The sequence below is a fragment of the Oreochromis niloticus genome, linkage group LG11, assembly GCF_001858045.2.
Source record: "Oreochromis niloticus isolate F11D_XX linkage group LG11, O_niloticus_UMD_NMBU, whole genome shotgun sequence".
Taxonomy (NCBI): domain Eukaryota; kingdom Metazoa; phylum Chordata; class Actinopteri; order Cichliformes; family Cichlidae; genus Oreochromis; species Oreochromis niloticus.
In genome coordinates this window covers 31852269-31866631 of record NC_031976.2, presented here as the reverse complement: position 1 = coordinate 31866631, position 14363 = coordinate 31852269, and the positions used below count along the sequence as shown (strand labels likewise).

General features: G+C 36.2%; 2 protein-coding genes and 1 long non-coding RNA gene across 4 annotated transcripts in view; 1 reads left to right on the top strand and 2 right to left on the bottom strand.

Annotated features, from left to right (window-relative positions):
- Window positions 1-279: 279 nt before the first annotated feature.
- Window positions 280-14363, bottom strand: part of LOC100693091 (uncharacterized) — a 23526-nt gene continuing 9442 nt past the window's right edge. Inside the window, exons 1-6 of one of the 2 annotated variants that reach the window (XM_003450261.5) lie at window positions 7782-7868; window positions 7069-7133; window positions 4444-4732; window positions 3887-4038; window positions 2319-2598; window positions 280-1056 (exon numbers count right to left, since the gene is read on the bottom strand). In XM_003450261.5, the coding sequence (XP_003450309.1) occupies window positions 906-1056; window positions 2319-2598; window positions 3887-4038; window positions 4444-4732; window positions 7069-7132 (936 nt within the window). In that variant the 5' untranslated portion in view covers window position 7133; window positions 7782-7868 and the 3' untranslated portion in view covers window positions 280-905. Of the gene's footprint in view, window positions 1057-2318; window positions 2599-3886; window positions 4039-4443; window positions 4733-7068; window positions 7134-7781; window positions 7869-14363 lie in introns of those variants that run through there. The other variant, XM_025911598.1, reaches the window with a different exon arrangement.
- On the top strand, window positions 1064-3880 carry LOC112848224 (uncharacterized). The gene is made up of 3 exons (XR_003222235.1): window positions 1064-1680; window positions 2444-2623; window positions 3438-3880. It is a non-coding gene; the product is annotated as an uncharacterized LOC112848224 (long non-coding RNA).
- LOC100693362 (pentraxin fusion protein-like) lies at window positions 9373-13252 on the bottom strand. The gene is made up of 6 exons (XM_013274434.2): window positions 13235-13252; window positions 12990-13061; window positions 12404-12689; window positions 11242-11396; window positions 10058-10340; window positions 9373-9939 (listed from the first exon to the last, which is right to left on the bottom strand). The coding sequence occupies exons 2-6, from the start codon at window positions 13051-13053 to the stop codon at window positions 9789-9791; spliced, it is 939 nt and encodes a 312-aa protein (XP_013129888.1). The 5' UTR covers window positions 13054-13061; window positions 13235-13252; the 3' UTR covers window positions 9373-9788.

Sequence of the window (14363 nt, the reverse complement as noted above, 5' to 3'; positions counted from 1 at the left end):
CATCCTCTAATCACATCATATCAAATTGACAGTGACAGAGTTACATCTATTGTGCATTCAGTAATTTCACCAACAATCAAAATAACTACAGAAACAATTCAAATGACACAGCTATCCTACGGCAGTGATGTAGTGAACAAAGTTATTCTCTTAAACAGAGGTGTAGTTGTTCCTAAGACTAAATATGTACTTAGTTTTTACACACAAGAATATTAAATGTATTTATATTTTTTGCAGAATACAATAAAAATTATATTAACAAAATAAAATCACTTGTGATGTTGTTTAATCATGCCAAATTTATTGAAAGTCACTTTCAATAAATTCAAATTCAATAAAGATTAAATATTTAGTTGTCAAAAAAACTGGAAAGTAATTTTTCTTATACTTTTTTTTTTCACATGACTGTAAATTCTACAGTACAGTTCAGTCAGAACTGAGATGTGCCAAGTTCTTTCATCACTTCTCCTTTCTCTGACAGAAAAGAACATGACACAGTTCAGTGAAGTTTACACAGTCCACAAGGTCGGTAAACACATTCTCAGCAAATACATGCATTGTGACATTATTATTGCGACATGTGACAGTAAATGCATCATGTACTTTGAAGTTTGTTTTTCACTGATGTCACAAAATGCTGTTTTAACTAAACAGTAATGGGAACATTTTTTAATATACAGTGTTATCTGTGTATATGTGCTAAGTAGTAATATTAAAGCTGATGTGCTTGCAGGACTCTTTGGTAAAATGTTACAGTCACTGAACACTTATGCTGTACGATGGATAACAAAGAAGTTCAAATTATGGCTCTTTTTTCATTAGATGCAATTTTTTTCATGGTTATATTAAAGATGTGATTTATTTTTTATGTGTTTGTTAAAGAGAGAAATTTAGCTGTTTTAGGCCTAATCTAGCCTCGAGCCATACACTTCGACCTCACACAGACTTAGGAACTCATTTCTCTTAGGAATGACGATATTAATGTAGCGGCCCTCTGTCCCATTGCACTTGAAATCAGCAACAGCACCTCCTGCAATACCTGTGATCACAGCACACCTGGCAGAAGAAACGGAAAATGATTTAGTTAATTCTGATCAGAACATTTGATTTGTTAATTTCATTAATTGAAACGTTGGCCATCACCATGCCTATATGCTGTTAAAATGAAAACTGTTTATATTATTTTTTTCTTGTAAATTTGTAACTATACAACTTGACAAAAAAAATTTTTTTTCTTGTTAATCTGTATTATGTGTGTTTTTTTCCGTCTTTAATTTCTCACTTAAATCTCATTGGTGGTCTCATGGGTTGCCATTTTAGTTCATGTTTTGGATGCCTCTTATGTCTTCTACCCCTGTGTTTAAGTCTCCCTTGCCCTTCATGTGTTTCATATCTGCGAGTCTTATGTTTTCAAGTTCCTGTTGTCATGTCTGCGTCTCATAGGTTTCCTGTTTTATTTTGAAGAGGTCTTGTGTTCCTATGTTCAGTGTGTTTAGTTTTACTCTCCCCTTGTGACGTTGTTATGTGCATTCATATCAGCTGTTTCCCCGTGTGTTTCCACTTCCCCTGATCACCTCCTGTGTGTATTTAGTCTGTGTGTTTCCGTTCAGTCGTTGTCAGACCGTCTGCATTCCTTTGTCCGTGCCATATCAGATTCAGTTATTCCATGGTCCAGCTCAGGTTTTGCTCGTTTTCATGTCCATGTCTTGTCATAATATCATTGTCTAGTGTTTCCCAGTTTAGGTTTTAGTTTAGTGTTCACCTTGCCTTAATTTTGTCTGTTACCAACCATAATAATTGGCTTGTTTTGTTAATTCAAGTCACGTTTCACGTTCTGTTTTTGGTCTCCATTTGAGTCCTTTTCTTCACTCTACACACAGTCAGTGGGCTGACTGTGACAGTTAGACTTGATGGATAGCATTAACAACCTGCTAGCTGCAAATAATCATGTGCAGTTCTGAAAGCAGTCTATGAAGTAACCTCAGCTAACGCTAGCTAACAATGTTCTCTTGGTGGCGGGTAGCCTTAAGCAATAGTAATAAATCACACAGCAAAGGTACATTCATGTAGTTGTAAAAAGCATGACAACATATTAAGTAATCCAAAGTATTCAGAATACGTTACTCACGTTGAGTAACTTAACGGAATACGTTACAAACTACATTTTGTGGCATGTATTCTGTAATCTATAGTGGAAGACAAAAGTAGTAAAAGTAACCTTCCCAACACTGACTGTGGTGACCAATAAAGGGAGCAGTCGAAAGAAGAAGAGTAGAAGTAGAAGCTGTTAAAACATGCCATGATGAAATGTGAAGTACCTGGGATTATTGTTGCCATTGTTTTCAAGAGATTCTCCAATGCGGATCTCGGCTCCATTGAGTCGTTCTGGGTGAGAATCTTGATTTACTATACTAATAGAAAACACTTTATGTGTTTTGAGCAGATCAAGTCGCCACCAGGGGCTCATTGATTTTCGTGTGAGCGTGCAGGAGGCCTCTTCCCATTTGCTGTTACGATTTCCATCTATGGCATTATATGCAATGCCAAATGAATATCTTGATGACTGTGTGGCTTTTCCTTGGAGTGCAAGATTCTCATCTGCAAAAAGAACAAATTTAAAAAAGTATGATGTTTGTCATGTTTGTTAAGTCACAATTATAAGCTCGAAGCGCTGCGGTACATGTGCAACAAAACAAAATTAAATATTTTTTTCCCTAATTTTGTAGTTTGCATTAATAGATTTTGATTAAACCTTTATTGCAGCAGCACCGCTTATCAGCCTGACACTTTGTGGTTTATACCACAGCTTGTAGGTAAGGCTACATGCAGTCCACATTTATTCACAGTGTCATGAAAAAGTATTTGGCCTCTTCCAGATTTCTTAGATTACTTAAATATTCCAGATCAAAAGATAATCCGAGACAATACAAAATGCAATTTTTAAAAAGTTATTTAATTTATTAAAGTGGTAATGCTAACCAAACCAAACTGCCCCTTATTGCCTACCTTGTTAAATGATTTAACAAGGTAGGCAATTAGGGTTACAATAAGGGTTGTAACCCTAACTGGGTTACAAAATAATTTGTAAGGCAACGCGACTCCTTCAAACCCTGGTTCATCATCCACAAACAGAGAAAACCTGGAACAGTGAACCATCAAATTACTCTAGGAGCTCATCGCAGATTCATCCAGGAGGTCACAAAAGATCTAAACAAAACAGCTACAGAACTGCAGGCCTCACTTACTTCAGCTAAGGTCAGTGTTCAACGATAAGAAAGCAACTGGGCAAAAATGGCATCCATGGGAGACTTCGGAGGTGAAAACCACACCGGACTAAACAAAACACAAAAGTTCATCTCACGTTTGCCAAAAAAATATCTTGATGATCCCCAAGACTTGCTGTAATTGATGGAGCCATAAATTCTGCTTTCTTCCAGAAAATCCTAAAGAAGAATGCCTGGACATCAGTTAATGCCATGAAGCTCAAGCACAATTGGGTTATGCTTCAGAACAATGATTTGAAACACACCACCACCTCCACCACCACCATAACCTTCCATAGAAAACAATGGAAGGTTTTTGAGTGGCCTAGTCTAGACTTAAATCAGCTTGAGATGCTTTGGAAAATGACCTTCAACATGCCCCTCATGCTCGAAAACCCTCCAACGTGACTGAAAAATTCTGAAAAGAAGAGTAGGCCAAAGTTCTTCATATCCAGTTATCACAAAATGCTTGATTGCTGTTCTTGGTAATCTTTGTCCAGTATTAAAATTTGTTTGCTGATCTGAAACATTTAAGTGTGACCAATACACAAAAAACCCCTAAGAAATCAGGAAGGGGGCAAATACTTTTCCATTGCATTATATATAGTGGCATAAATTCTCACGGGTTGGAGCAGGGTATCCATAGACTTCAACTTCGCAGAGTGTGAGGATCCTATTTGAACCAGGCAGAGTCAATGTTACATAACGTCCCTCCACCTGATTGGTAAAAGTCAATTTGGATTCACCTGTACGTCCTTCAGAAATTGTACCAACCCTTACAGAAAGTATGAGAAAAAAAACATAGAGTTTACCACAGCAGCAGATTTCACAACATTTTATGGTCAGTGTGATAATAATGCAGCAAGATATTGTACTACTCTATAAATTTAGTTGTGATGCATTTTTACAATAATTGAATCATTGTAGGTGCTATAATCAAATTGATTGTTGTAGTATTATATAGCATGCCAATGGTCCGACTATGGACAGCTAACAAATTCAGCCCTGCAGCAACCAATCCTGCTACCAGTGATTACCAGTGTTTACGTCTGCCCTTTTTAGAAAGGCAGACGTAAACACCACAATACTTTTTTATGCTTACAAACATAAAAATGCAAAAATTAAAGAAAAAAGAATCATAGTATAGCTGATGATTTGTTTCTCCTTTATATTTACACACTTTGGGTTTTCTAAACCTTCATTGTTCAAAGAGTTGCCTATATGGATCTCCAGCCCACTGAGTCTGTGCTGACAGCAGTCTCCTCTGTTGAAGATGGTGACAGACGTGATTGTGTAGGACTGAAGCAGGTCCACTCTCCACCAGGGGTTCGTCTGTTCATTAGTGTGTGTGCAAGACCCAACCGAAAATTCAGAATTACGATTTCCATCAATCGCGTTGTGGGCAGCTGACAGGGCGTTATCATTTAAACGGGTTGATTGAGTTGCTTTACCACGCAGGGCCACATTTTCTGCAAATGAGAGATGTACAATGAATATAAAATATACAATGCATAATAAAATTAAATAGATTTAAGCAGACAAAACACAAAGTACAGTAATATCCAAACAAAGACAGTTTTTGAAATGGTGAGTATTGCACATTAAAAAAGAGCTTTCCATAACTAGCTAAATAAAAGAGGTTGTGAATGCAAGTTGTTGCTTTGATTATGCTTCATAAAGTCACGTCTTCTAGGAGACTGTAACTTATTCTGCAATAAGACTTTGAAAAGTTCAGTCCAGGAAAGCAGAAAACCAATTTTTCAATTTTCCCTGCAAACCAACAATCCAAAAATCCAAATTTATATTAAAAAAATCTAAAGGCATTTAGTGTCAGAGCTGCAGGGGTGCCCTACACTAGTTAACTAGCAACTTCCTTTTGTTCAAGTCCAAGTTTATTTATATAGCACTTTTAAAACAACATCTGTTGACCAAAGTACTGTACAATAGTCAAAGCAGAAGACATAAAATAGGATAAAGTTAGAAGGGAATAGAATCATAGAATGATAAGATAATAAAAACAGTAGTAACAGACATACTGATTTAAAGCCAGAGACTAAAACTGGGTCTTTAGATGGGTTTTTAAAGTATCCAGTGTTGGGAAGGTCCTGATATGAAAGGCAAAGTGTTCCACAATTTAGGAGCAGTCACCGGAAATGTCCGGTTTCCTCTGTGTTTTAATCTGGACCTTGGGACAACTAGTAGCATTTGGTCCGCAGACCTCAAAGATCTTGCAGGAGTATACCAGGTTAGAAGATCAGAAAGATATGTAAGAGCTAGTCCATGCAGCGTCTTAAAAACAAGTGTTTAAATCTTAAAAATAGTTCAAAAACTAAATGGTAGCCGATGTAATGATGCAAGTATGGGAGATATGTGATCTCGCTTATGCGTTCCAGTTAGGAGCCGTGCTGCAGCGTTTTCGGATGAGTTACAGTCGGCCAAATGATAACAAGGTAACACCAGAGTAGACGTTGACGTTGCCAAAGTGGATTATCTGCCTCGATCTCATCTTATTCCTAACATCCTCCTCTCATGCAATTCTCTGCATGTCCTCCATCACTGGATCCATGAATCTTCTCTGTAGTTCTCCTCAGTTCCTCTGGCCTGGCAGCTCAATTCGGCATCCTTTGTCTAGCATATTTATTATCCCTTTTCTGCATACGTTCACCTGCTTCACCTTTCCTTTCACTCTAGCTGCTATCCGTATTGATTTCAAAATTCTTTTACTCACTTATAAAATTTTTAATAATATGCCACCTAGCTATTTAACAGAACTCTAATCAGATGCTCTTAACGCAACCCAGGTCTAGGCTGAAAACCAGAGGCGATCATGCCTTTGCTATCGCTGCACCTAGACTATGGAATAATCTCCCTATTGCCATTTGTACTTCTGATACTATTCAGTCTTTTAAATCTCACTAAAAGACTCATCTATTTACTTTGGCCTTGACTTAAGTTAGTTGATTATCATTTGGCAGGCTTCTATGTTTGTCTTGTGTTGCTGTTGTCTCACTGTTGGTAAATTATTTTACTTGCTCTTAATTTGTGAAGCACTTTGATCCACATTGTTCTTTTTAAAATGTGCTATATAAAGAAATTTTGATTTGATTTTTGATTTTATCCTTCACATCTGACATTCATCCATTTCTACCCTGCCTGCAATCTCCTCTTCACCTCTCTTCTGAACTGTTGCTTTGAATGGCTGATGCCAAGTAATTAAAGTCATCGACCTTCACTAACTAACTTACAGCTTCACTGTTACAAATCACCCTCTCATTCACACACGTGTATTTTGTCCTGTTTCTGCTGACTTTCATTTTTCTTCTCTCCAGTGCATACTTCTACCTTTCCAGGTTGTCTTCTATCTGTTCCCTACTCTCAATACACATCACAGTCTCATCTGCGAATATCATAGTCCACCGAGACTCCTGACATCATTTCTCAACTTGTACATCACTATTACAAACTAGAAGGCTCAGAGCAGGTATCTGATGTCCCCAATAATCCACTAACAACACAGGCACAGTTTGTAAAGATGCCTTATAAGCATATAAGAGTTTTGTTTGTTGTATTTGCATCATTTCTGTGGCAGACATTTTTGGGAATGTGTATTTCCATGTTGTGATCTGTTTATTTTATGGCAAATTAAAAAGTATGATTTTTATAACACAACTGACTTGCAACCCCCTCCTTTCAGTAAAATTTATTTTTACTGTATACACATTACACAAGCTCAAAAATTACTCTGCCTAGTATTTTTTACTAAATCATATGGTGTTTTTATATTTAAGATATCTCACACACTTACGATAAGTGGAACCCGAGCTTATTCCTAGGAGGAGTAGCAGAAGGAAAACATTCAGTTTCATCATTCTGTTGAATTTGAGAAAGATAGTATTTTTATTAGTAAACAATATTTTATAGCAAATTTAATTTATTACTGGTTCCTGTGTCAAAGTATTTAAGCACCACATTTAAAGTGAAATAGCTAGGATCAAAGTTATTGTAGGAAAAGAAACTTTGTGAAAGAAACTTTTATGCAAAAACACAAATGTGCACTGGTGTTTTGTTGGTCAGAAGTGAAATGCAGTGTGGTAGACACTTGAAAGACACTGGGAAAATGTTAATGTGACCACAACCACTACAAACTATATGTCAATGGCCTGTACATCACCCATTCACTTAAAGCTGCAAAGCACTGATTTTTCCATTGAAAACATTGGAATTCTCTATAAATAAAAAAGTGGCTTTAAAGCTTCAATAGGGTCTTTCCATGAACAGGATTACTACTCTTCAGATCTTCAGTTCTGAATTAGTTTATGTATTTTTTTTTTACATCAAAGTTGTTTTTTTGTGAATGTGGATTTTAACATAATCATAAATTACACACTGAAAATATGAACTACAAGTTATACAAAAAAGAGCTTTAAGCAAAAAAGAAAACTAATTCTATATTTAAACTGAAAATACAGAAACATAATAAAGACAATCAGTTTCAAGAAAAGAAATGAAATGTGTTACTTGAGTATCCAGACTGAGCAGATGCTTCTTCCTGGAAACTGATGATTCAGTAAAAGAGAAGTGCTCCTACTGATGTTGTTTCTCTGTGTGTGTGTTTTATATGTATATGCAGCTCCGCCTCTGCTGAACAACAACTAACCAATCATCAGAAATCACAATCATATTCTCCTCAAAACTACTTCCTACTGGTTTGTGCCCATGCACAATTGTTTCACTTCCTCACTTGTGAATTACATTTTCAAGAATTAGTAAAGCAGTTCTCACATCACTGATGTTTTTTCTGGTTATTTAGCAATATCCTCCTACTTATTACTCAAGATGTAATCAGACATTTAAATGGTCAGACTGCTTTAGGCTGATAAAAAAGGCAGCAGTAACTCAAAAATACTCTCATTACAATGAAGGTATTCAGAATAGCATCTCTGAATGCAGAACATATTGAACCTTAAAACAGATGGACTACAGCAGTTTGCACCAACTCATGAAAGTTGGATAAAAGAAGACTGGAAATACGTTGTCTGCTCTGATGAGTCTCAGTTCCTGGTGTGAGATACGGATGATAGGGTCAGAATTTTCTTGGCTCATTTTGACCCTGTTAGTGCCCACTGAACAGAATTTAAACAGTCCAACCTATAAAGAAACAATGGATAGAAACCATAACCATCATGGTCATACAGTGGTTGTTTTCAGTTTTAAACCTGCTATTCTAGTCATCACAGCGTCCAAAGTCTTTGTAATACTGACAAACACAGCAGGCGAATAGTTCAAAAAGGAAATATAATTCGAAAGAATGAACATCATTTATTGATGAACAGACTTAGGTGTGTGGTGGTTAGACTCCAGTGGCCCCGCCAACTAAACAAGCTAAATCATTTTAGTTTAAGGTTGTTCTGTTTAAAAAGAAACAAAAAAACAAAAAAACATTACAACCGGTTCGGGGGCGATCGTGGCTCAAGAGTTGGGAGTTCGCCTTGTAATCGGAAGGTTGCAGGTTCGAGCCCCGGCTTGGACAGTCTCGGTCGTTGTGTCCTTGGGCAAGACACTTCACCCGTTGCCTACTGGTGGTGGTCAGAGGGCCCGGTGGCACCAGTGTCCGGCAGCCTCGCTTCTGTCAGTGCGCCCCAGGGTGGCTGTGGCTACAATGTAGCTTGCCGTCACCAGTGTGTGAATGGGTGGATGACTGGACGTGTAAAGCGCTTTGGGGTCCTTAGGGACTAGTAAAGCGCTATACAAATACAGGCCATTTACCAACCAATATTTTTTATTGATTCAGTTTATTTCAGAAAGAAATAGTCAATATTGATCTGCAGTCATAAAAAAGTTTGCTATTAGAAATGTACATTTTCACTTAAGTCAAAATAAACAACTCAGCAGCTAAAAAAAAGCAAAGCAAGAAACTGACAAGAAACAACAACAAACAAGCAACAAAAAAGAAACATAGAATGCAAAAAATTTGAAAGTTGAGACAAATTTTTATAAAACTTGTATTTAAAATGTTATTGTCATTTGTTATGACTATTATGAATTATAAATATTATAATAAGAATAATAATAATATGAATATGAATATTATTATTATTAGGGACTTAAACCTGTTGTTGTAATCAAATTCAATAGTAAAGTTGACGTTTATCATATTTGATCATTATTTTGATTAGTTTTTTTTTTTATTAAAAAATTGCCTCTTTACTCCAGTATCAGCAGGCACAAACAAAATAACTCCATATAATTGTAACTGGTACAGCAGGTTGTTTAAGGCAACTTTTTACTACCACTAGCTGTTATAACATTGATATTCAATGTAATCGTTAATGTCTTTCAACTTGTTTTGAAATTCTTCCGCCTCACATTGGTCAAAAATGGAATAATGCAGAATAAATGTTACCCCAACTATGTTACTATTCTTTATAATAATGAAACTCTAATATGTGGAACCAAAATCTTTAATGCAACATGAATCTGCACAAATGCATCACCCTAAGCTAAACAGTTTCAGCATCCTCATAGCTAATCCAATCTGGAACCGTACACCTCCACCTCACACAGAATCAGATGCTCACTTCTTCCAGGGATGACAATGTTGACATAGCGACCGTCCATCCCGTTACACTGAAAGTTTTCAGTGAAACCTGCAGGGATGCTTGAGATCACAGTACACCTTTCAGAAGAGAAATGATTTTGTTATTGAAAAACCAAGCAAACTAACACTTTAGGATACTACTTCACCAAGATCGTCATTGATGAAAGTTAAGTTAATTTTTTAAACTGTAAACTACCTGGGATTATTGTTGCCGTTGTTGTCTAGAGAATTTCCGATTCGAATTTCAGCTCCATTGATTCGTTGGGGAACACCATCTCCTTGATTGGTTATATTAATAGAAAACACTTTATGGGCTTTGCCCAGGTCCAGTCGCCACCAGGGGGTGAAGTCGGCATTTGTATGACTACATGAAGCTTGGTTCCAGTTGTTGGCACGACTGCCATCTATGGCATTATAGGCAACGCCTATTGAATGTAGTGAAGACTGTGTGGCTTTTCCTTGGATTGCTAGGTTCTCTCCTGCACAATGACACAGTTGCAAAGATCAGTACTGACGCCTAATTAATGCTTTCTGCAGAATTAAGGAGCTCTGCCCTGAGTATCTCTTGAACCCGAAATTCACAACTATAAGCACATTGTTACTTTTTACAGTATTAATGAGAAGGTGTGCTAAAAGACTGAAATGTTCTATAAAGTTGTTTGAATGTCTGTTGTTTCTGTTGTTTATGTGGATCATTACCACAAAGCTTAAAAGATGCTTTAACAGTAGTAGTGTTATATTGTAATTCCTAACAAATATATAAATCATTCTTCTCTGTTTTCTTCATCATATTTCCTTTTCTAACATTTGGAACTTTAAGATGTTCATTATCAACTATAGTAACACTCACTGTACTGAACTGTTCTATTTTCCAGGGTGGGATGATGGCACAGCATACATCTTTAATGACTTAAAAAATCAAGAATTGGCTACACCTGCCACGAACTAGAATCTGCTGAAACACCAGAATCATTGTCAACAGTGAAGCGAGTTTGATACCACATGGACTGAGAGGGTGCTGACCAAGAAAGAAGCTCCTCCTCCAAAATCAACAACTCTAAAACCCAAACCCAAAACCAAAAGCCCTAAACTCAACAATATAAAAATTTCTGACGGATATCAAAAGCATCTGGTTATGGTATAATTCGCTATTGGATATTTGAGCCTGTATGTATACTTTTGATGTATGTATATTTTTGTATTTTCTCTAATACTGTGTGGATTAGAGAAAATGCAAATATTATTCAAACTTGTGTCAATTTTTGTTTGTTTTACTTAAGTTGTTAAAGATGTATGATGTACAATCATTCCACCAATAACCCCACCCCCACCCCCCCAAAAAAACCCAAAACTGAGAGAAGGTGGCAGTACCATACTCACCAGTTGGGACACGATAGCCAAAGACTTCTACTTCACAGAGTGTAAGGTATTTATTGATACCAGGTAGAACCACAGTTACATAACGTCCCTCCACAAGTCTGGTAAAAGTAATTGTTAAAGACCTGCCTGCTGGGATGTGAGAAATTACTGCAACCCTAAAAGAGAGAAAAAGGAGTGAGCTCATATTTTTCTTTTGAATGGTAATACTTGTACAAAAAAATTAATATCTATCCATTGATCAGCTACCACATACATATCCAGTTATATTCATGGATTTAGGTGAAGGCAGTCCAAGCTGGCTTTTGGAAGAGACAGTGTGCACCTTGAGCAGATTACCAGTCCAACACTAAGGTAACAACCTACACAAACCAGTCACACTCACATTCTTGCCCATCTCCCATTTAGCATCACAAGTTTACTAGCATTCTAAAAAATCCCCAATCAATGAACAGGTTTAAATCCTTCCTGCTGTCAGGCACTTACCGCTGCTTCACCGTGGTAACACAAACTAACATACAGTACATCATCAAATTTAAAGATTTCAATTAATTATACAGCATGAAACTCTCTACTTTCTACTCACATTTATAAATGAAATATATATTTTTGTTTAGTTTGGTATTTCTACTGTTTATACCAGCACATTAACATGTTGTCAATGCAACTAAAATATAGCTAATAGCAAAAAATGATATCATAAGTATGTCAAACTTTATATTTAGGACCTCTCATTTTAGGTGGTGTATAGATACAGGCCTAAAGTTTCTACATTAAAGGACTGTAGCTTTGTTACCAAAATTCAGAAATTGACAACATATTCTGAACGCATAGGAAAGCAAGCTAAATAAGTATTTAAACATTTTTTTCTGTTTTAGAACTTCCAGATGATCTTTGAACAGTGCAACAGACTCAACAGTATCAACCAAGTTGAAGGTATAAATTAGTTCAATGTTAAATGAAAAATATGCTGATATATAAAAAGACAGACAGAAATCTCTTCTGTACCTATTAACTTATTATTATATTCTTGATGTCTTCAACGAAGTCACTAAAATATAGTTTTGTGTGTGTGTGTGTGTGTGTGTGTGTGTGTGTCTGGCATCATTTCAGTAGTTTTTTTGTTTGATTTTTTAGTTTTGAATAATCCATTACATTTACTTACACCGGATTTCCAGCACCATTATCTTGTAAAGAGTTGCCAATGTGAATTTCTGCCCCATTGAGCCTTTCTGGACAGCAATCTCTTCTGTTAGTGATGATCACAGAGGTGACAATGTAGTAATCCAACAGGTCCACTCTCCACCAGGGGTTGGTCTGTTTTTCAGAGCAGGCACATGATCCAGCATTATAGTCAGATTCACGGTTTCCATCAATGGCATTGTTGGCATCTGCCAGCTGATGATTGAATTGTTTTGACTGGGTTGCTCTTCCCCGTAAGGCCACATTTTCTGTAGATAAGACAGTTGAAATATAATTTAAGATGTTGAATATAAAATGTCTTTACATGATTAAACCTGCATTATAAACCCACTTTTTTTTCACTCACTACAGTACAACATCTCTTATAAAGATTTTCCAGAGAGACTCGAGTGACTGTTATAGATTGTTAGATTCTGTTATAGTACATCAATATCTCTACCTGTAGCTGATGATAAACATGTTAAATCCTATTTAATAAACCATGTTCTGCGTAACTATTTTTTTTTAAAGTTTTACAACAAAGTTTTATATACCCAGATCATACTTACGATAGGTGTGTGCTGAGCATGTCCCCAACAGAAGCAGCAAAAGCAGACCTGAACTGTGTTTCATTGTTCACACTGAAAAGAGAATTAATAATGGAATGCATTGGGGTAGTAATACATTCATCCCAAACTTAAAATACATTTTGTTCCATATGTCAGAAACCTAAAAAAAATCTAAACAAAATAACAAAAACAAAGACTAACACCCTTAACTCTGTATTATACAACATTCAATGAAAACCACATACCTTGCAAAGTAATCAGAATGAGATGAGGAGCCACTGTTAAGGAGCATTACTTATATTCAAATCCTACCATGACACATGACTTTTATTACTCTACCTCTTACGCAGATAGATAAGGTTAGGTACTGGCAGCCTCTGATGTTTTTGTAAAACTTAATTCCTAAATATGGCCATCATTAAGATTTATGGATTCAAACACAAAAGCAAAAGGAAAAACATAACACGTCATTGAAATATGTAGGTTGAATTTATCTCAAGTTTTCTGCTCCCTACTCACTTTTCCTGTTCAACTCCATTCTCCCCATTTCTCTGTGGAATATGAGGGTTTTCATTAACTGTAATAACATGCCCTAATTTGCAAGGTTTTACTCTAAATGAAATCCAATGAATAAACACGGACTCTGTCCAAATCATCAAACTTTATGTGTTACAGTTTGGTCATAAAGTGCTGTTATCAGCTCACATGTGATTTACACAGTCAGACTCTTTTAACTGGGACACGTGCCACAATGGTGACAGGATGTGCCAGAGTAAAATCTTGTCTTGGAATTCTAACAAGCTGCTGTATTTACCAGTACACACTTAGAAAGGATGTTTAAAAAAATTACACAAAACTCATTTTGTGTGAATTTTGGAACAATGTCAAAAAGAAAGATGAAAAATTACACACATTTTGTAAAAATGCAGACAAAATGCGTTGTCCCTGAGCTGATGCAGCATGTCTTAAGATGTGCTGTATTTAACACATCTGTTCTATGAGTGTAAATAAATAAGACTAATAGACTAATAGAGAGTAAAAACAATAGATTTCCTTACGTATAATTTTCACCCGAAATAGAAGGTCACATGTATTCAAATCACTTTTGTTAATTTTAGTTTAATTCAATTCAATTTTATTTATATAGCACCAAATCACAGTAACAATCACCTCAAGGCACGTAATATTGTAAGGCAAAGTCCCTACAATAATTTAGAGAAAACAGATGTCTCCATACACAAGGTGTGCAGGTCTGTACATGGTACATGATATCTATGGATAGTCTCTCTGTGTGAAACAAGAATCTAATTTGTGGTATGGCTGCAAGATGTGACTGCCGAGGTTACAAAAATAGCTCAATACACTTGTAATGCT

Coding starts and splice junctions, on each gene's coding strand:
- LOC100693362 (XM_013274434.2), bottom strand. CDS start 13,053: ATGAAACACAGTTCAGGTCTGCTTTTGCTGCTTCTGTTGGGGACATGC. Junction 11,397..12,403: donor AATGGTGCTGGAAATCCGGT/GTAAGTAAATGT, acceptor TCTCTCTTTTAG/GGTTGCAGTAATTTCTCACA. Junction 10,341..11,241: donor TGGCTATCGTGTCCCAACTG/GTGAGTATGGTA, acceptor GTCATTGTGCAG/GAGAGAACCTAGCAATCCAA.